The following is a 21,687-nucleotide window of genomic DNA, read 5'->3' as shown; positions in this document are numbered from 1 at the left end:
ATTAATTAACATGCCCGGTGTTTTGCAACCGTCACCAACCAACTATTTCCAGAACTTTTTGGCCACCCCACACAGACACTGTGCACTCACTAAGCGCTGCCTCCTGATCGCCCCCTCCCCTCCGTCCCTGGCAAACTCTCATCTGCTCACAGCGTCTCTGAGTTTGCCAACTCAAAACATTTCATATCCATGGAGTCATACAATATTTTGTTCTTTTGGATGTGCTTAAAAATATGGAAGGTGTCACAAATTTGCATGACACTTTAGCGCAGGGACCATGTTCATCTCTATATGGTTCAAATTTTAGTGGGTGAGCTGCCAAGCAAATGCCTGGATGGTTTTAAATAGATATTTCTTATTGGTTCATAGGAATTTTTATATATTGTAGATGATAGTGTTTTCCTTTAAAAAATTTATGGTATAAATATTTTTCTCCTGTTGTGAGACTTGACTGTTTCTACTGTTTTTCACCCATTTCCCTTTGTCTGCCTTACTTCCTTTCTTTTTTCTTTTCTTTCTTTCTTTCTTTTTTTCTTTTTTGGACACAGGGTTTTTCTGTGTGTTCCTGGTTGTCTTGGAACTCTCTATGTAGACCAGGCTGACCTCAAACTCACAGTGATCTGCCTCCCTCTGCCTCCCCAGTACTGGGATTAAAGGCGTGGGCCACCACCTAGTACTCTACCCTTTTTCTAGCTAAGCATAGCTGTACTTGCCTTTGTAGCTTCTGCTTTTGGTACCTTTAGGGAACCCCCTTCACATCTTTGCCTCCTTAATGTATGCTAGAATATTTTCTTCAAAAGCATTTTAACATTTCACATTTTAAACTTTTTTTTTCAATATACCCGAAGTTGATTACATTTGGCGTGAGAGAGAAACGCAATTGTAGTTTCTAAACGGGCTGAGCAACATTTATTAGTGCCTTCTCTGGCCTTGGTATTTGTAATGCTTCCCTTGAGGGCGAGTTTTCTATGTATGCATTGGTGCTAAATCACCATGTGAAATCTGTATTTTTATAATTATTCACACTGTAAGTTTTGAAAGCTGGCTTATTTCAGTTTGCCCTGCTTAGTCTCACCTTTTGCCTTTGAACTTTATAATTAAAATGCCAAATTCCTCAAAAAAAAAAAAATACAATGGGTACATTCTACACTTGAACTAAATTTCCAGGTGAAATTGTGGAGAGTGGCTATGAACTCTTCCTTCAGAGCCTGGTTCGGTTCCTCGATTATTTCCTTTTGAACCTTCCTAAAGAAAGCATTGTTCTAAAGGTGCTTTAGATTTGTTTCAAGATATGTCAGAGTTTTGCAAATTGACATTCAAATGCTATATTGTTTAAAAAAAAAGATTCAGTTTTGATGCTGAAAAAAAAAAAGTCAATTGGTTGTTATATATTGATTTTTGCGACCAGCAACTTTGCAGATGTCTTGTGTGGCCTGGTGGTTTACCTGTCTGGCTACACGCCAGGTAAGCCACTGTCACTCAGGGTGGTGGTCTTCCCTCTCCTGTGCCATCCACTTCCCTTTCCATCTGGTCAAGTGCTGGCGAGGACCTGCGGTGGAGTGCATCAGTCATTCTTTGCTACCTGTAGAGAGGACACTGGTGACTTACTGTGTGATATGACATTTGATCTGGAGTTTTGTATGTGTGTCCTACTGTAAAAAAAAAAGTTTCTATTATTCTTCATTCACTTATTGAGGTGCTATGAATTGAACTGAGGACCTCACACGCACTAGGCGAACGCCTTACCACTGAATTACATCCCCAGCTCTTTCGTTCACTTTTTTAAAAGTTTGTCTTGAAATGCTTTCTGCATCTTTACCAAAGTTTGGCCTCAGGCTCTTGAGATGACCATATGTGTTTTGTCTCTGAGTCAGTCAATGAAGTGTATATATTTCTCTAAAATTGGACCATTCTTTCTGCCCCGGGACAAGCCCAACCAACCTTACAGCTCAGCCTCCTGGTGAGGTTTGGGAGTCACACCGTTCAGTGTTTGGAGTTGGGAATTCAGTAGCACAACGTTTGGATTTAATGTTGTTTCCTTTTTCGGAGCCTGGTGGATTTAAATTGCTGATTCAAATTCTTTCATGGTAATCACTCTACGAGACTATTTTCATTTTTTTTTTCTTTTGGTGTGTGAATCAGATTTGATATGCTGTATTTTCTTCTCAAGAAACATCACTATTTCATTCAAGTGGCTCATAGTATTTTCAAAGTTTTCTTTGTATACATAGCCTCCTTTCAGCCCTAATATTTATTTGTTTTTTGTTCTGTCTCATTCCATGCCTTAGAAAAGCCCTGTCTCAAAAAGAAAATAAAATGAGATAAATAAAATCAAAACAAAACAGACAAAGGGGCTTGGCACTGAGAAAGAGAGATTTTGCTGCACAACCTGGTGTGACCTCGGACCCCAAAGCTTCCATTCGGAGCTCTGGAACTGGAGCCTTGCAGTAGTACACAGCAGGGCACAGCTCAGAAGACTTAAAAAAAAAAAAAAAAAAATGGCTTCTCTTCCTAGAGTGAATTTTGAAATACGAGGATCTTGCTAATAATTCATTCCCCATTCCTGTCATTTTGTGTATTTATCCTCATGTTTTGTTTGTTTTTACAGAGTTGACCATAGCTCTCTTGCTTTTTTTTTTTTTAATGGAGTGAGCTGCTTAGGCCTCCTGGCTGGTTTTCCTCATAGCCCAGCAGGATCTGTGGTGTGTCCCTGCAGCTGCCTTTTTAGATGGATGCCGTGGTTATGAGTGGTCTGTTTTCATCACCATCTAATCTTATGTTCCCACCACGATTCCGCTTTAGTTTCTTCTGTTATTGATTTCGAATTGGATGGTTTTGGGGTCAAGTGATGTTAGCCACGTGGCAAGTTGTTTGGGCCATGTTACACTTTGTGGCCTCATAAGCACTCAGTCTTCACAATGTATCAATAGCAAAAGGAGGCATATTAAAATTACTCTCTCCTTATTGACAAATCTATCAACTCCTCCTTGAAAATCTGCCTTTTTTTTTTTTTGAGACTATATCTTTGCTACATAGGGATTCAGATTTGCACGTCTTTCTCAAACACTAAGTTCTTTATTATTATGTAGTGACCTTTATTGTTTTTTAAACATGTTTTCCTTAATATTTATTCTATTTAGTGTTAGTCTAGTGGTATGAGCTTTAAAAATAATATTTGCCTATTATATTTTTCCCTTATCCATTTGCTTTGAATGCATGTGGGCCATTATGGCTTCAGATGCATTTTCCTTTAAACGGTAGATAGTGCGTTTCCTTGTTGCTCACCGGATGCCTGAGCTCTTGAATGACGAGCTTACCACACAGTATTTGTTCACACAGCTAGTGCATTTGGACTTAATTCCATTATCTTCTCTTGCGCTTTATGTCTGCTCTCCCGACCCCCACTCTCCTCCTTTGCACAGTATTGATCAACTTTCATTACCTCTCTGTCCCCTACTGTTTATTTGGCAGTGGGCACCATTAATACTTCAGGCATGGCTGATTTATAATGTACAAAATTATTCAGTATTTCTGCACTGGCCTCAGAATGGTTCTACTGTTTACAAACTCTGGCTCTTTAACCCTCATACCAGATTGTTTTTTTTTCCCCCTGCAGTTCAATGACACCTTATTGTTACCAGTCCCAATCCTTTACCCACTCAGTGGTTCCTTTCCTCTGACTTTGCTATTTTTTCATTTTTCCTTCATGATGTATTATTTGTGTGTGTGTGTGTGTGTGTGTGTGTGTGTGTGTGTGTGTGTGTGTATGTTTTGACTGCATGTATATTTGTGTACCACATGCATGCAGTGCCCATAGAGGCCAGAAGAAGGCATTGGATCCCTTGGGACTGAAGTTACAGACAGTTGTGAGCCACCTTGTAGGTGCTGGGAATTGAACCCTGGTCTTCTGGAACAGCAGGCAGTGCTCTGAACTGCTGACCTGTCTCTCCAGCCGTTCATTCGGTTTCCTGTCCTTCAAAAACCTGCCTTGCTGGATCTCTTCCAGACGGTTTCTTGGTGGTAAGTTTCTTCAGTTCTTGCTTGAAAAGCCTTCTTTACACTTTTCATTGGAAATCAAAATTCAGATAAATCTAGGATTTTAGGGCATACATATTAAAGTGTAAAATTATATATATAATTTTATTTTCTTCCTGCATTTACATTTTGCTGCCGGAAGCCTGTCATTTCTGCATATCTTTTAGTCAAGATTTGATTCATTCACATTTGTTATTGGAAGTGTTTCTGAATTTCTTATAAAATTTTATTGCTCAAATGGAAACTTTCTCTTGGTTTATTTATGCTTCTGTCCAGTTTTTCTTTTAGCATAAGGATGATATTTTGATTTTATTTTCTCCAATATTTTCAAAAGTGTTTCTATATTTCTTTAAGGTACATTTGTAGAAACCTTTTGAAAACCGTGTTTAAATGGTAAACTATGCTTACCTATTTCTAAACAATTTCAGTGTTTGCCTGGTGTTTGAACAGAAGCGTTTGAACCCTCCCTGAGTATAGCAGGGACCTCAGGTGGCTTGGTCCACCCCTCCCCCTTCCCCTTCTCTGTGGTCTGTCTCAGTAATTAGAATTTTAAGACTATATATCTACTTTATTCTTTGGGACATTTTATTTCAGTTTAAGAAGACACAAAATCAACAAAACAATCAGTTTGTCTTTCTTTGTGTCAATAACAACCAACCTGGAAAATAAATCAAGAAAAGACTTCCATTAACGAGTCTAAGAAGAATAAAAAACCCAGAAATAAATTCAACTCAAGAGATGAAATATCTATACACTAAAGACTATAAAATGCTAATAAAAGAAACTGAAGAAGACACAAATATATGGGGAAATAGCCCATATTCACAGATTGGGAAATGAATAATGCTGCAATATACATAATACCCAAAGTAATATATAGCTTCAACATACGTTCTGTCAAAATTCCACCTCAAAACCATCATGGGAACAGGAGGATAAAAAAAAAAAAAAAAAAAAAAAAAAAAAAAAAAGAGAGTCTTAAATGTGTATGGAACCACAAAAGACCCCAAATATCTGAAGTAATCTTTAGCAAAACCGAGGGAGTCGGAAGCACCACATTTCCTGGTTTCAAATTGCTTGACAATTTATAGTGATTGAAACAATATGGCATCAACACAAACACACACACACACACACATACATACACATACACACACACACACATGGCCAATGAGTGTTTTAAAGGGTACTCAAGTTATCAGTAGGAAGATGAGAATCAGATCCACAGGGAGACAAGGAGGTATCACCTCACACAGGAATAGGTGCCATCCACAAGAAAGACAAGAGACAGTAAGTGATGGCAGGAGCAGCAGAAAGATGGCTCCTCAGATGTCTAAAAACAAAAACACCATACCAACCAGAGTCCATCTTCTGGTTTTAAACTCAGAGGAGATGAAAGCTACACCTTACAGAGATGTCTGCACCCCAGTGTTCATGCAGAATAAATCACAATAGGAAAGAGATGAAACCAACTCATGTCCACCAAAAGATGAATAATGAAATTATGTTTGTATATAATTAGTTGTTATTCTGTCTCAAAAAAGAAGATTTTTGACATGTGTTAAAAATTAAATAAACCGGGAGGAATATTAAGTGAAAAAAATCAGATGGGGGGGTGATCAAGAATACTGCATGATCTTGCTTGTATATGGAACAGAAACTTTTAAAAAATACAGATGAAGAGATAAAATGGAGGCCAGTGGAGGAGGAGAGGGAAAGAGATTGAACTCAAAGAGTGTAACATTGCAGACTTATAGGATACATGAAAAATTAAAACCAGTTTACAAGCAGATTTCTAATGATTTTAATGTACAGCACCAAACATCATCTCTTTATCAACTGAAACAAATCTTCAGGTGTTTTTTATCCTAAACAGTTAAACATTTTCTGATACCTGAAACACGAGCAAAAAGTGTTCACTGCTTTCATCTTGCTGAGAAAATCTTTCTATAACCCCGACTTCACTCCGAAAACTCCACCCTAAAACAAAGCAACACAACTGCAATCACCAAATGCTCAATTTTCTTTGAATTTACCATTTTGAAATTAGTATTTATGATGCTGTGGGTAATGGGTGTGCTTTTCTATAGTCTCTAAACAATCTGTATGATTGTGATTATGTGTGTGTGTTCTTCGGTAGATGTTAAGATTTCTTTATAATATCTATATGCAGTCTGGGATGCAGGTTCAGTGAGTGAAGGTGCTGCTCACTGGGCCTGACAACCTAAGTTCTGTGTGGGAAGAGAGAACCGGCTAAGGCAAGCTGTTCTCTGACTTCCATACACATTGTGTGGCATGTGCAGCTTCTCCTAAACAGACAAGTAAGTAAATAAATACATAGTTTTTATTAAGTACCTACATGGTTTCAAAAACATTATCTCGATGTGACGATCACATTGTTACTAAGCAGAGAAAAGCTATACTCTCTTGTAGCTTTGTCCCTTTTCACGGCGTTTGCAGGGATAAGTCTTTTAGGGACTCCCAGTTGTTCTGGAGTTGTCCCAGGACCCTTGATACTCTCCACCTCCTTGGAAGCAGCTAGTGCCATGTTACCTATGCTGGTTCTCCATTTTCCATTCCCCGTGTGTTTCGCATCCTCTCTCAGCGTTGCCCCTTTCTATAAGCTTTGTGAGGAGTCTTGGGAAGGCTCTTCCACATCATCCAGCTAATACTGAGCAGCAACACACCTGTGGAGATGCAACCCATTTGCTAAATTCTGTTTTCCTTGAAACCTTTCTCACTTTCTTGATCTATGCTTTGATCAAGGAAGCTCCTTCAGAGCAGTAAGAGGTTCCCTGGAAGCTTCCCTAGAGTTTACAGAGCATCTATTTCAGTGGATGCTCCTCACGTGGGTCTTAAAGCGATGCTCTTGTCTTCTCATCCTCTCTTGGGCTTTTGAGGTAGGATGAGTGGGTTGACCTTGGATCCTTGCTCTGCCTATTTGCGTGATGTAGGCCCATGGTTGGATGGCCAGCAGTCAGTGTTCACTTGCCAGCTACTTCACAGAGAGGAGTGTGCTCCACAGAGCTTCCTCCCCCACATCTCTTCCTACCATCTCTCTGGTAATCTGACCTAACGTGTCACAGGATAAAGCTAGTTAATAGGGTGGTCAATCATTGCCACTGTGTCCACTCTGGTTAGTTGACTGTTCTTCAATTCTGAAATTACCTGTGTCTTCCTGAGCTAGCATACCAGTCTAGTTGTCTCTCTCACCTTTAAGCTTTTCCTTGGAATAAGAAGGTCCTGAATGATAATCTATGACTATAGCAATGGAATTTAACTCCTAGTAAAGGAATAAGGTTAAATACTATGTCCATTTAGCAAATGATGGCAGTAGGTTCTCTCCTAGCGCTCACGACTTATCTAGTTATAGGTTCTTGGTGGCATCATGATGCCAAGCATGGATATCATCATGTGGAGTGGGACGCAAATCCGAGCAGAAGGATTTGTTGGTAACACCCATGATGCTTGTGGCACTACTACACCAGTGGGGTGGGTGGTGGGTGGATGACTACAAGAAAATAATGTCTTCTGAACACACAATAAGGCGGCTGCACACATGAACTCACAGCGGTTATGACAGCGTGCTCAAGACCTGCACAAGCTCACAGACCAAACCCTAGCATGGAGAAGGGAGGTAGGCTCAAAGTCCCACCTGTAGCTGAAGAGCTATTGACAATTTAAACAGCTGATGTGGTGTGTGTGTGTGTGTGTGTGTGTGTGTGTGTGTGTGTCTGTGAATTTTCTTGCAGAGTATAGCCATTGATAATTTGGCCATGCTCTAGAGGAAGGTCACATTTACACAACTATATGAGCAGCAGAAATTGGGCTTGATGGGTTAAAAAAGTCAAATAAATAAGTAAATACATAAATAAATGACACAAGGTTGGGTGGGTAGGGAAGGGGAGAATAGGTCTGGAAGGAAACAGGAGGGTGGGTATATATGATCAAAACACACTATGAAATTCTCAAAGAACACCACACACACACACACACACACACACACACACACACACACACACACACACACACACGCCTTTAAAGCAACTTGTTTTTAAGGAAGAGAACTTGGCATATATGTGCTTGATCATTTTTCTCTCATTCCTACTTCATCTACCTTGAAAGTGTTGTCAGTTCCTTTCCCGTCCTGGCAATGAGGTTGCCTGTCAGTGTTTGTTACCTTGTTATATAAATCCTCATACGCAGCATTAGTATCTGCTGGGAAATTTGCCCTGAGACAGAAGAAGCAGCTTGTTGAAAGCCTCCATCCAGAGGGCATCGTGGACAGGAAGCCTGAGGGCACATTTTGGTCCTTTACCTCTCTTCCCAGGAAGATGGAGGATCCTGGGGAATCCTAAAGAGAGAGGCTGAATTCCAGACATGCCGAGATCTACTGAGAACTCTATATGAAACTGCCACAGAATTGCTGCCCAGTGAGTGAGTGCAGAAAGAACAAAGGGGGCAGAGAAAGTTTTTCATTATTTATCTATCACCCACTCAAATGAATCTTAAAGAGTCCGCGTGCCTCACAGAAAAGAATTAATGAAGAATATACCTTGCAGCATAAGGATCTAATTAAAGGTAGCCTGGGTTATGGAGAATGCAACAAAACTATTGTCTCATGAGGAGAATATATTTTAAGAGGAAAAGACAGGATGTGGGAGCAACAGTGCCTTCTCATATACAGGCGCACAGGTGGTCTCTCGCCAGGTAGTTGACTTTGCTCTTCTCTAAGCTAATAGGTAGAATGAAGTCACAAGTTGAGTATGTTATGAAAAGTGTATAAATTGGGGCAGACTGGGGACTTTCTAAGCAGGTAGCTTTGTGATGAGAATTATACAATTGCTTTTGCCAGAAACACTTTACAATCATGAGACCTCAAACTGTTTAGTTTAAGCAGTGAACCGGTTGGCTTCCTCCACGCTAGAAAGGCCTCTGAGTCTCAGTGAAATGTTCCATCCCTTTTTGGATACCCAAGAGGCCTCAGCTACTGGCCTTGGTGGTGCACACCTGTCACTCTGAAGGAATGATTTAGTGATAGCAAATAGGCCAGTGATTAACCAAGAAAACATGTGAGCACTGGACAACAGAGAAGGGAAACAAAAATAGCCAAGGTGCAGCAATAGGGTAAAACATGTCCCCAGGCTTGGAATCTCACAATAGCCATACTGTTTTGGGGTATTTGGGGTGTAACTCATTGCATGAGAAAGGTCAATGCATTCTACAAGATAAAGACAAAAACAACACAAAACCACAAAAACCAAACCAAACCAGACCAAACTAAACCACCACCACCGACAACAACAAAACAAAACAACTCCTGAAACTCCACAACCGTGATTAACACGTTCAGGAAAAGTCCATTTCTTCAGTTATAAGGGAAATTAACAGGCAGATGCAACCTGAGGCTCTTCCCACTGAAACTGTTGGCAGGTTCGAGAAGTTCAGAGGCTGTAGCTATATTCCCGAGTTGACATTACCTCACCTAGCAGCCTGGTCATCTATTACGTGCCCCCACCTTCCTCTTTCCATGTAAGATAGAGCATATTTCCTTCTAGCAGAAAGGACTTTTCAATGCAGACACCACATACAAAGCAAGCGAGAGGATGGAAGCCTTGTCCCTGGGCTACACCAGTGCCATCACCTCCAAACAGTCCCCAGAGGAAGATTTGGAGCAGTTTGAAACCCTTGGACCAAGCTTTACTGAATAAAGGGAGGCAGGGCTATCAGAGCACAGGGCTACCAGACTGTTCAGATCCTCCTGTCGCCCTACTGATTTAAACTTCGCAGGAGTGAGGCCAGGAGACTGGTGTTTTCAGAGAGCTCAGCAGGTGATTCCGGAACAGGATGAAAGACCTAGCAGGGTTCTTTCTAGATGCCTGTACTTAGTGTGCTCCAAGGGACCTCTCCAAGGTGTGACATTTCACAGGTGGATAAGGTCCAGTTCCATCTGCAGCCGGATCAGGGAGAGGTGCTGATTGCACACACACACACACACACACACACACACACACACACACACACACATGCACACACACACACATGCACACACACACACACAAACACACACAGGTGTATCTGGAAGATGTGGACAAGAGGGACAACAAAAAAGGCTCCTTGACACGTGAAGTTTGAGTAGAAATGGAACGCAGGAGATTCAACTCAAATCACTTTGGTTTTGTAAATAAACATCCTTCGTGGTGCTCAACAAACCAACGCTGTTTCCACCGTGACTACCCCCGCAGCAGCAGCTTCCCTGTTTGGTTGTCCCCAAGTCCTCTGACAGCCCAGCACGCCGCCACCTATTTCTCTATTGTCATTCCTCTACCATTTAATAAGTTCCCTGTCCATCATGTCCCCAAGTCTGCTCCAGGGTGTGCCTGCTGCATCATAAACATTCAGTAAATATTTCCCGACTAGGTGGGTGAATGTGGGACCAGCTGAGGTGTAGAACAGAGGCAGCGAGGAGTCAATCACTGCAGGCCGAGACGGGAGTCTAGCAAAAACTAGGATGAGAATACAGTTCTATGGCACTTGTACTGAAATCAGGAGGCCATATCACAGTGGCCTGTCTTTCTTCAGGAGACAGTGAGGAGCCTCTGGGTTGATATCGCCACGAAGAGATAAGACCAAGATTAGTTTAGGGAAGATTAAGTTGGCAGTAGCGCTCAGCAGGGTTACAGAGAACAGAAGCTGGGTGGCCATTCAGATATTTTTCAATTGTCTGGAGGAAGGCAGTGTGACACAGAACTGAGACAGACTTATGGGCTCAGGACAAAGGCATAAGGAAGAGGAGATGGGAGAGGGGGTTTTGTTGGGTGTGCCTGGAGGAGTGAGGGGGGGGGAAGGAAAGAGTCCGAAAACCACACTTGCATGCACCCACTATCCATCTGCTATCATCCACTCACCCACCCACCCATCTGCCTGTCATCCATCCATCCATCCATCCATCCATCCATCCATCCATCCACCATCCATCCATCTGTTCTCCATCCATCATTTGTCCATAATCTATCCTTAGGAAGGCTGCAGGTGAAAGAGCAGGGAAAGCTGCTAAGTGGTTGGTCATGGGTGCAAGAAGGGGCAGGCCTTCAAGGAAAGAGCTCTGGGGGTCCCTCTCTCAGGAGCTGAAGGGGATAAAGAGGAAGAGCAAGAAGCAGGAAGGCAGGTAGGCAGCGACACTGGACTGTGGACAGCGCCAGCCATCACCCACGTAGAGCAAGGCACCCCTTGCTTCTGAATCTCCAAGACACCGTTGGTGCTGTGGAGGATGGAGGGGTGGGGATGAGGGACAGAGGGCAGCTGAGGTGACATTAGGGAGGATAAAATGGAGGTCAGTGGCATCTCCCTGCCGGGTTCTGAGGCTGGGTGGGGGAGGGGAAGACACAAGTAGCCTGCTGAGGTTGAGGGGAAGGGGAGGAAGTGCCTGAGAAAGACAGACTTGCATAGGCAGGGTGGGGAATCGATGGAATGATGGAACCAGGGCCCCCAAAGAGAGTTGCCAAATGTTAACCTCTTAATTCCAGGGGGGAAAAGGTTTGAGGGGCAAGCAGGCTCAAGCCCCCCCCAGTTCCTCATCCAGGTGCACCCCTAACCCTGTAGGAAGTCTGAGGATGAGGGAGGAGGCAAGAAGCTTCAGTCAACTCTCCCAAGCCTCAAGGCCAGTGCCTGCTTGGAAACAGTCTGACCCTCTCAACAGATGGCAAAATGGAGCGCTGCCATCAGAGCTGATCATGGGAACCCTGTTCTCCTGTGGCTGCAGAACCTAGTCCTTTCCACTCACCTCCAGGCCTGGCCCAAAACAAGGTGTCTCTCTCTGGCTCCATTCCCTGTATAACTCCCTCCCCCGCCCCCACGTTGTCAGACTTTCTGCTGTTTCTCCAGGTCTTCCCACCATGACTGTCTCCTCTCTGAGAGCAGGTCCTGCAGTGGATGCTCGGAGACACACTTGGGAAAAGACTTTTGGAGACATGCAGCTAAGGATATGTAGGATAGGCAGCCCACCAGATGCCCTGGCTACCGCTGAGCAGGAGCCACAAAGGCTCAAAAGCACTTTCTTTCTTTCTTTTTTTTTTTTTTTCCAAAACCACTTTCACTTCCTTCCAAAGGTGCCTGCAAAGAGTAAGACACTGTTAAGGCAGCAGGGATTCTGAGCGAACAAAGCCAGATAAGACTCAACAATAAACATAACTGATTCGTAAAGTACGAGGCATACTGCATAGGAGTAGTCAGTAGTAGATGTGGGGGGTTTGTAAAACTAAGGGACCTCAATTGACTTTCTTGGCTGAGCGCCCTCCTTTCCAGCCTGGGGAACGAGGGTGCGAGGATGCAGTTCTCCAATATCACCACGAGGGGGAGCGCGGTCCCCTCCTAGCGCCTTTCCAACCCTCCCGCACAGCCTTGCAAGCAAAAGTTTTTCTTAAACTAACAATGCCAGTGTAAGGAGGTGCTCGCGCCTGATTGGATGAGGGAATTTTGCAGGTTTGATTCCTTGATTGGACAGGAGGTGTTAGGGGTGGAGAGAGAGCTGATGGTGGGGGATCCCACTCCCTCCCCCGTCAGTCTGGCCCGCTCTGTCCTCCCGTAGGCTCCGCTGTAGCTCGCTATGTGACACGCTCTCGCGCGCTCTCCCAGGCTCGCTCTCCCTCACCCTCTCTCATACACGCACGCACACACCCACCTCTCCCATAAACACACACACACACATGCACACCCACATCCACGCGCGCCCTCACCGCCCCACGCGCGTACACTCCCGCCCACGCCCACACCGCGCTCCGGGGAGTCCGGTCCCGGCTAGAGCGCGAAAGGACACGGAGAAGCCACCCGCCGGGAGCGCAGCGGCGCCCCGGGACGCGGCGCGTCTCGGCTGGGGCTCGGCCTGGGGGCCGCTGGCCGGCGATGGCCCTGGATTGCCTGCTGCTGCTCCTCCTGGCATCCGCAGTGGCCGCGATGGAAGGTAATGTACCCTTTGCGGCGCAACTTGGTGGCTGCCAGCTGCCAGTTCCTGGGTGCTGCGCGCTTCGCGGGGCTCCTTTGGCTACTCAGCCTTGCCCGGCATCCCGGTACCCGAGGGCAAGGATGTCCCGGAGCCTGGGCGGAGATGGGGCACCAGGCTGGGGTGGTGCCCACAAGCATGCCCTGGGCCAACCCCTGGCGCCCGCAGCTGGTTCGCAGTCTCCCGGCTCCCGCGCCCCGGTGTTCCCAGACAACACTATCTCCGGACATCTCCGGCTTAGAGAACCAGCATCCCGCTGCATTGCGGTGCAAGCTTCTTAGCTCCGGGCGAAGCTGGTCTGGGAAGGGATACCTCTGGTCATTAGGCTCCCAAAGTCGGCACCTGCGGCTCTTTCTATCCCGGGCCTGGATGCTCTGGCGGACGGTGGCGTGCCACCTCCCTTTCCCAGCTCGCTCGCAGTCTGAGGCTTCCGGACTCTGGGCTCGGAAGGCAAAAGCTTTACGCGGGGATCTCAGAAGCTCCTAGGTGGTACCCGGCAAGTGGCTGCCAAGAAAGGGGGGCCAAAATGCATTGACCCCACCCTGGGGGTATCAGTCGAGAACCTGTCTGCCTGCAATCTTCCAGGGACAGCAAGAGCGAGATGGACATCTTTCTCGCCTTCTGAGCTTTGGAGCAGGGATGGGCTTGGGTGAGCGCTGCTTGTGCCTTAACTCGTCCGTGGGAGAGAAGAGACTGAGTGGCTGTGAGCCCACAAGCCGAGGCACCATCCCTGCTGGCTCAACGTGGTTGTGCCTCCGGCTGGTGGCCAGCCAAGCCGGCTCAGCGGACCCTTTGCTTTTCCAGCGTACCGGGGAGCCCAGGCGCTCAAGGCGCCCGCGAATCCCCGTGGGAAATCCCTACTCACCTCCCCGCCTCCCGCCCCCTTCCCCGCCCCCAGTCTTCCCAGTGGAGCTCTGTCGCCTCCCGGACTCATCTCAGCAGGGGAGCAGAGTTAGAGTTACCTCAAAGGGAGCAACTCAGGGGGTGAGGCGCTGCCACTCTTCCTGGAAGCCCCACTTTCCAATGGCTGTCTCTTGCCTGGTGGATTCCACCCGAAAGGACACTCCTTGTGGAAGGTCCGCAGCTCCCGACCTCCCCTCTGTGCTCCCATCTGAGAACTGGGTCCATGCGAAACTGACATGCTCAGTGGAAACTCCAGACCAACATTGGTCCAGCGATCCCGACCTTTCCAGAAGGCACTGTCTATTTCCAAGAGAAACTGGCATACCCCATGCCCTCCCACCCTCCGCCCGTCGTAGCATGTCTTAGACATGGCAAAGATTATCGCTGCCTGGTCTCCGTGGAGAGGGTGAGGCGAGGAGCAGCAATTGATGCATAGAAAGAAAGCTGTCTCTCACTTTCCCCAAGGTGGCTGCTTTTTGTTTGCTCCCAACCTCCTGCTGCCCTGCCTGGCTACTGGTCTTCGTCGTCGTCGTCGTCGTCGTCGTCGTCGTGTGTGTGTGTGTGTGTGTGTGTGTGTGTGTGTGTGTGTGTGTACTTTTGGAATGTGCAGGTTTAGACTGGCATGGAGTGTGGACAGCACCCCAGCGTAGGCTCGAGGTTTGACTCATCGGGAGACACGTGTAGAAGCAGTTGAAATAGAAAGGGATAGATACCAACTTGCAACAAAGCCTGATGAGAGCAATCTCAGGCAGAGTGGCTTCAGGACCGTGTGAGTTGGGGTGGCCTCGTGTTGTGTCGTCCTTAGGCTGGTCAGGTCTACTGCTCTTAGCGCCTCTGCAGGGTCAGGGATTTGGTCTCAGCGAACAGACAGATGTCCACTTTAGGAAGTCTGCTTTTAGCTTTGAGTCTCGGTAGATGAAGCGAACAGATTCATAAGCGAAATAGTTTGCAGAGCAGTGCGTGGGAACAAATCAGGCACCAGGACTCATTCCTCCCTAATCACTTTTTCTTTTCCCCTGCCGAGCCCCTTTTCCTTCGTGGTGGAGCTGCTCACGGGTGCCATTGTGTGTACACCTAGCCTGGTGTGCAGAGCCATGTCGCCCAGGCCTGCTGGCAAGCTCCGCTTGAGAGCTGCGCGGCTCTTCTCTCGGTGTAGGGGTGGGGGACTTCACCAGTTGCTTGGCAGGAAAGCCTTATTTTGTGGGTTGAACATCTCTGTAAGGGTTAAAAGAAACGCCACATTCAGCAGAATATTAAAGCAGCATCTTGTCCCTGCTCAGCTGCGCAGGGGCAGAACGCACCACTCTCTTCTCCTCCTTTTCTCGAATGACAACAGGCAGGTTCATTTTCTCCTCTCCACACACAGAGCCGCCCGCCTGCCTTCCCGCCTGCCTGGCTGGGTTGGGGCCAGCCTCATTTGGTTTGTGATGAGTGCAGAATAATTCTCAGAGGAGTGGATCAATGAGCTGCCTACACAGACAGCAGGACCCTCCCCCAAACTCTGCGCTGGGGGGAGGCAGTGCTGTTCTCCTGGGTGATTTCAGCCACTTGTGTCTGTCTTCTTCTTCTTATGCCTAGGGGGAGGAAGGAAGGTAAGAAAGAAAGAGAGAAAGAAAGAAAAGTAGGAAGGAAAGAAGGAAGGAAGGAAAGAAGGGGGGAAATAGTGGGTGTGCACCTTGACTAACTGAGGACAGGGGCTGGGTGGGGTGGAGGTGCTCTAATTCACATGCCATCAGACAGGAAGCTGCTTGGTCCTTATATGGGAAAACCAGCCTGAAAGCACCTCTCCCCCCCTTCCCTTCTGCCTGTCTCCCTTTCCAGCCAGTCTGCTCTGTGGGGTGGTAGGAGGACACAAGCAGTGCAGGGAAAAGGCTTGCTGGGGCTTCGTGGCTTGACTTCTACAGGGGATTGAGATAAATGGTGAAAGATGCTGGCATCCTCTGGGCTTCTGGACAAGACCTCCTGACAAACACCTGCTTCTCCAAGCCTTTGCCTTTTTATTCTAGTCAGGACTAGGAAGCCAGAGCATGGCCCCTGGCTTTTGTCTCTAACTCTGTCATTTGTAGACTATCATCCAGACCACCTAGCCCATGCCTTCACTATCTAGTAGTGAATTTAGGGCCCACCCATTCTAGCCTTAGATGCTGGAGCCAGTGCATTCTGAGAACATACTTTGTACTGTGTTAAAGAGAGGTGCTACTGCGATTAAAGAGACACTTGTATAATTTTTAGGTTGGAAAAAAAATCATCTATAGCAGGTCTGAAAGAGTTCCCTGTAGCACAAAGACTCAATGAAATCACACTATTCTAGCATGGGAAAAGAGGGAGAGACAATTGTGAACCCCAAAAGAGGGGACAGCCATCACAGACAGGAGGTGTAAGATGTCTGGAAACATGTGCGTGCCCGGGCAGCTGGCTGCAGGCTCTTGGTGCCAAGTTCAGCAAGTCTGGATGAGTTCTGGACATTTGCACTTTTGGTCCCAGAGAAGGTGCCTTCTGGAAACGCACTGACTGAGCTGGAATGGCTTGGGCATCTGCAGGCTTAGCAAAGTGCTTGATGACTGAGAGAAAGGCAGCCTAGTGCCAGTGAGAAGTACACACACACACACACACACACACACACACACACACACCCCTCCTTCAGTCTTTACAAAATCCTATCTAATAGGTATTGTATTCATGCTCTAGCCCTGTCCCATTTTTTAAGATGGGAAGCTTGAGGCACACAGTAGGCACACTTAATATTTGACGAGGATGGCTGCCTCTTAAGGGGTTGAGGCAGAATTTGAACTCAGGCAGTCAGGATGTAGAGTCTGTGTTCTTACCCACACTTCCTCCATTCCACCTCCAGCATAGGGTTTACATGCAGCAGGTTTGGCCTGCATTCACGGATGGGAAGAACATGGTGCCAGCTCAGGCAGTGACTGTTGGGCTCTTCACTGACCAGAGGGGTTCCAGGTTTCCCTGTCCTTGGAGAAGAGACAAATGACCCCACACTGAAGATGAAGAGCTCGTTCCCACAAAGCTCCCTTGTGCCTCTCTTTCCTGCCTCTTCTGTGGGGACCAATGTCTCAAAGGAGATGGGCCAGGCCCATACCTGCTGTCACATGATTGTCTGGAGCACACCTCTCACCTGGATTCCAGGAGTCTGCTCCTTGAAGATCCCTCTGTTTCTTCCTCTTCTGCGCTAGCCACTTAAGGAACCTGAATGTTTCTATTAAATTTCCTTGTCTCCAAAGATGGTGGAGAAACAGAGCATTGGATGTCTGCCCTTCTGAGGAAATTACTATAATAATAAAGTAATGCCTTGGGAGAGATTGCATATTTAAAAGAAAAATTTTGCATGCGAAATGCCTCCGCTCTGTCTGCAGATTGTGTTTCGGCGGCAGCTATAGGTGAGGCTTTGGGTTGGAGTATTCAACCGCAGTCACACTGAAATGGGGGCACTGCCTGAGCAGCTGGCTCAGGGATGTCTGCAGCATTGGAAATCTCTGATATTTCAGGACCACCATGCTGGTTTGCTGGTCACATCTCTGAAGGTCAAATTGTAAAAGGCAACTAGTCCAAGGAGGCCTTAGAGGACAATGGATGGGTCTGTTGTGTATGGGAATCTGTTTGCCACTGAAACCAAAGCTCAAGAATCAGTCAGGGGCACGATCACACTCCCTCTTCCTGTGCCTCAGTTTCCTCAAGGTTGAGTCAGACTGGGAAGGAGAGCCATGGAGATAGAATAGCAGAAACATGGAGCTTGGCACACCCTAGGGTTAAAGCCGCTGTTGGTGTGGTGGTGGCCAGCTTGATAATTGCAAACAAAGTCCTGTGTGAGGCGAGGTGACCCCTGGGAACCGAGGCCAGTGCATGATTCTCACAGGCATTGAGGATTCTGTTGTGGTCATCTCAGACATTCAGTGTCCAGGCATCCAAGACTAATGAGGAGGAGGAGGGGGAAGAGGAGAAGGAGGAGGGGGAAGAGGGGAAGGAGGAGGAGAAGGAAAGGAGGAGTAGGAAGAGGAGGAGGAGAGGAGGTGGAGGAGAGGGGGAGAAGGAGAGGAGGAAGACGAAGAGGAGGAGGAGGAAGAAGAGGAGGAGGAAGAGGAGGAAGAAGAAGAGGAGGAGCTTGGTTAGCATCAAGAGGGACCTTAGCCCAGCCCTCCTATGGGGCAGACTACACTCTGGAATCTCCCCTAGCTAGTGGCAAGTTTAGGCCTATGTAGGAAGTGCAGGCAACATGATATCATGGTCCCCACTGGCATCATGTGCAATTGTCTGCCAGGTGCCTCTCAGTGACATTAGATGTGCGTTTGACTCTTATTTTTTTTAATGAGTTTTCATCTCCACTCCAGCCTAGCAAATGGGCCCTGTGTTACTTTTCGTGATGCTGTGGTGAAAACAGCTGGCATAGACAACTTAAAGCAGGGAACACTTACTTTTCTCATAGTTTGGATGGACTGAGTCACCTTAAGGGGAAGGCCTGTGGACCGGTCCACATCATGATGGAGGAAGAGGAAGAGGAAGTAGAGAGGGGGAGAAATCTGGCACTGGGCTAGCCTTCTCTCCTCCCCTTCCTTCCTCTCCTCTCCCCTCTCCTGTCCTTAGGTCAGTCCTCTTAGCCCATTCAGGGTTGATGTTCCTCCTCAGTTAATATTCTCTGGAGAGCCAGACTCCGTCATTGTCTCCCCCATCCCGCAGCAGAGCTAACCAAGCTGGCCGTGCGTTCACCCTCACAGGCATGTTTCATTCTGCTGTAGTGTTCCGCTCCTCCCAAACCATCTTCCTCACCTGGACAGAGTCTGAGCTCTGGAAAGATGCTCCACGCTGAAGATCAGGGGACCTTCACCACACTCTAATGATCCTGCTGGTGACTAGTGCAATGGCACAGTCACTAAAGGGAACAAAAGGGACGGAGGAGGCCCTGCCTCTCTGTCACCAGCACAGATGTTTCCCCAGGTCAGGTGGAATCTCTGCAGCTGCAGACAACACCGTTAACAGCTGCTTAAGGAGACTGATCCTAGAAGGCTCCCCCAGCGTTCTCCTCAGTGGCAGAACTGGGCCAACGTGAAAACATCTAGGAGAGTTCCCGAGAATTGCCAGGACTCATTTCTGCCCACAGACTGCACCTGAGGCCCCTGTGTGTGTGTCTCTCATCTCTTCCCTCCTGCTTTCTGGCAGCAAGTGACAAAATGAATGATTTGAATTTAACCTCCCTGCTCTGTTTCTCCACCTCCCAGTGGAGGTGATAATGAGTGGAGAAATGGACAGAGGTGGGTGGTCAGGAGCGGGAGTCTAACACTAGCTTCCAGGGTCTCTGCACTAGAAAGACAGGCACACCACACCATGGTCTGCTTAAGGGGGTGTGCAGCAGGTGTGGCTCCTCTGCAGTTTCAACACATGAGAAACAGCAGGGCAAGAGATAAGAATAGGCAGCATAGACCATCCAGCCTCATAGTGCTACAGTCAGAACTGGACTATGCTCCCACCCACTCACGGGACCCACTCATGGGACGTTCATTTTGTGCACGGATGCACATGCCCTCGGTGGCATACGGGCCTACTGGGCGCCTGTTCTGGGATACAGGTGAGAGAGCTGAGGCCTGCATGGGTTAACTGCTCCACAGCTAAGATCTAAATTGGTTTGGGAAACTCTCAACTCAGTGCCTTTTCTACTTATCATTGTTTACGTGTGGATTAAAATTGGGAGCTTTTACTTCTAAGCCATGAACCTCTAATGCTTGTCCAGCCGGGTGCCATGTCAGGTCCCAGATGACCAGTCTTTTTGTGCCCGACCTGGGGTCTATTCTTATTGGGTAGGTAGCACTGCCCCAGCTGCTCTGCAGACTGTAGGCCAATCTCAGGGTACGTGGTCTCCTGTTTGCACACTCTTCCCAAGAGCCTCTCCTTGCATCTGGGGGCTCGGATTGGTTTCTTTCACCATACATCTTCTGGGGTCTTGTCCTTGTTGAGTTCAGGAGCACAGATGCTTGCAGAATGGAAGCTGTGACTGTCCTTGGTGCTGAGGAAGTCAGGAGAGGTGCGAGCGTGAGTGTGTGTGTGTGTGTGTGTGTGTGTGTGTGTGTGTGTGTGTGTGTGTGTCTTGGTTGGGGGTCATTGGGGAGATCCAGGCACTGCACAGTTTTCCTGAGGCTCTGTCTATGGTCTCACTTACCAGAAACAGGGCAGGAGGTAGATGGACACCCCCTGTTTCCTCCCTGGGGCCCTGGCCTACCTGCCTCAGCCTGGGCCCTGCTGTTTCCTGGCTGTCCAACTACTTCCTTTCCTCTGGCCAGCTGCAGACATATGGGGAATAGCATATGAGGAAGGCATTGGGCTGGACCTCAGCTCTGGATGTGGGAACTCTCAGAGCATCTCAGTCTCTGGGCAGTGGCTTGTGCTCTGAGGGCCCTGGCCATGGATAGCACCCAGCAGGAAGATGGGCAGTGGTAGCACAGGGCTGGCCTTATCTGAGGGCCACAGCTAGACACTGAAGTGAATTATTATCTGTTTTCCCTTGTGCTGCTTTTCCAGCTCAGCGGCATAAGACCCTTGCTTTTGTCTCCCTCACTGATGCCAGGGGAGGCCAGAGCTGGAAGGTGATCTGAAGGGGAGGGAAGGGGCCGCATTCTAGGTACTCTAGTGCCCATTTTTGCCCCCTGAACACTACTGCTGCCCTTGTCTGTCTGCAGTTTTCTTCACAGGACTGGAAGTCCCTCCAGGGTTTTCACCACCCCTCTGAGGATGAGGGCACTACAGAAATAGGGGTAATCAGTAAGCTTGGAGAAAAAGAGCAAGGTGTCAGTATCATCAGAAAACTCGTTAAGTTTGGGGGGAACCAAGAAGTCACTGCTGAGAAAATACTTTGGGTGTCAGACCATAACTTGGAACTTGGGGGCCATCATATTCATATTCTGTGTGTGAATCCCTTGCTGGCTCCCTAGTACTTCCAGGACCCAAGAAAGACCCTTCACCATCCCAACTCTTTCTTTACTCCCCATTGTCTCCCAGTACTGCCCTCCAAGTTCACATGGATACACATGCATTACAGACCTTGACCATCCATGGCTCTCAATCCCCCCACATCTTTATCTGACCCTGTGCTGCAGTGTTGCCTCTGGGGTTTCAGATGCATTTGTTGAGTTCCTAGCTTATATTTTTCAAGCCAAAAACTAAGTTATTCTTGAGAATCCACCCCAGTGGACCCGTCTGGATAGGCCCCAGGGACCTATCACAGCTGCCTCTGCCTCCCTCTGCCCACTCTGCATGCCTTGTGATTGTGTATTTATTTTGCAGCTCTATGGGGTCCTGATGATCGAGGCATCACCTTTCCGTTATCTTGATAGTGATGGCATATGCCACAAAGGTGGGTAAATGATGTAGGTTGGTTTCATGAAGAAAAAAAAGAAAGAAAACGCCAATGGAATGTTTAAAACTGAATTTATCTGCTGTAGTTATAAAAGACCATAAAGACCTAGTTCTTGTGTCCTCTCTCTCTCTCTCCCCCGGCCCCCCATGATCAACTTCAAATACTAGACACACAAATGAGCCTTCAGCTGGCCGCATGCTCATCTTTTGAGCCCCGACTTGCTATCCCTGAGTGGAAAGGAGCAGGCTCTCTTCATGAGCTTATTCTGAACCTTGGGTTCAGGAAAACAGAAATGCCACCACTGCTTAAAAACACCGAGTTTGGGTTGATCATGTGGCAATTGGCAACTGGAATTTCCTAGAAGCCCTAGAAGAAAAATGGTAGAGAAAATTGG

The 21,687-nt window shown here is 47.3% G+C and overlaps 1 protein-coding gene and 1 non-coding gene across 2 annotated transcripts in view; one reads left to right on the top strand and one right to left on the bottom strand.

Moving 5' to 3' along the window:
• Positions 1–227: 227 nt before the first annotated feature.
• Positions 228–330, bottom strand: LOC127184500 (U6 spliceosomal RNA). Its single transcript, XR_007830140.1, has one exon. It is a non-coding gene; the product is annotated as a U6 spliceosomal RNA (small nuclear RNA).
• A 12,267-nt stretch (positions 331–12,597) lies between these two features.
• Ephb1 (EPH receptor B1) overlaps positions 12,598–21,687 on the top strand; it is a 442,640-nt gene continuing 433,550 nt past the window's right edge. The window contains exon 1 of the mRNA XM_051140120.1: positions 12,598–12,994. Within this exon, the coding sequence (XP_050996077.1) occupies positions 12,937–12,994 (58 nt within the window). The 5' untranslated portion in view covers positions 12,598–12,936. The remainder of the gene's footprint in view (positions 12,995–21,687) is intronic.

This window comes from Acomys russatus, chromosome 32 (genome assembly GCF_903995435.1).
Source record: "Acomys russatus chromosome 32, mAcoRus1.1, whole genome shotgun sequence".
NCBI classification, from domain to species: domain Eukaryota; kingdom Metazoa; phylum Chordata; class Mammalia; order Rodentia; family Muridae; genus Acomys; species Acomys russatus.
Note: the sequence above shows the minus strand (reverse complement) of the source record. Positions and strands in the feature narration are given on the sequence as shown.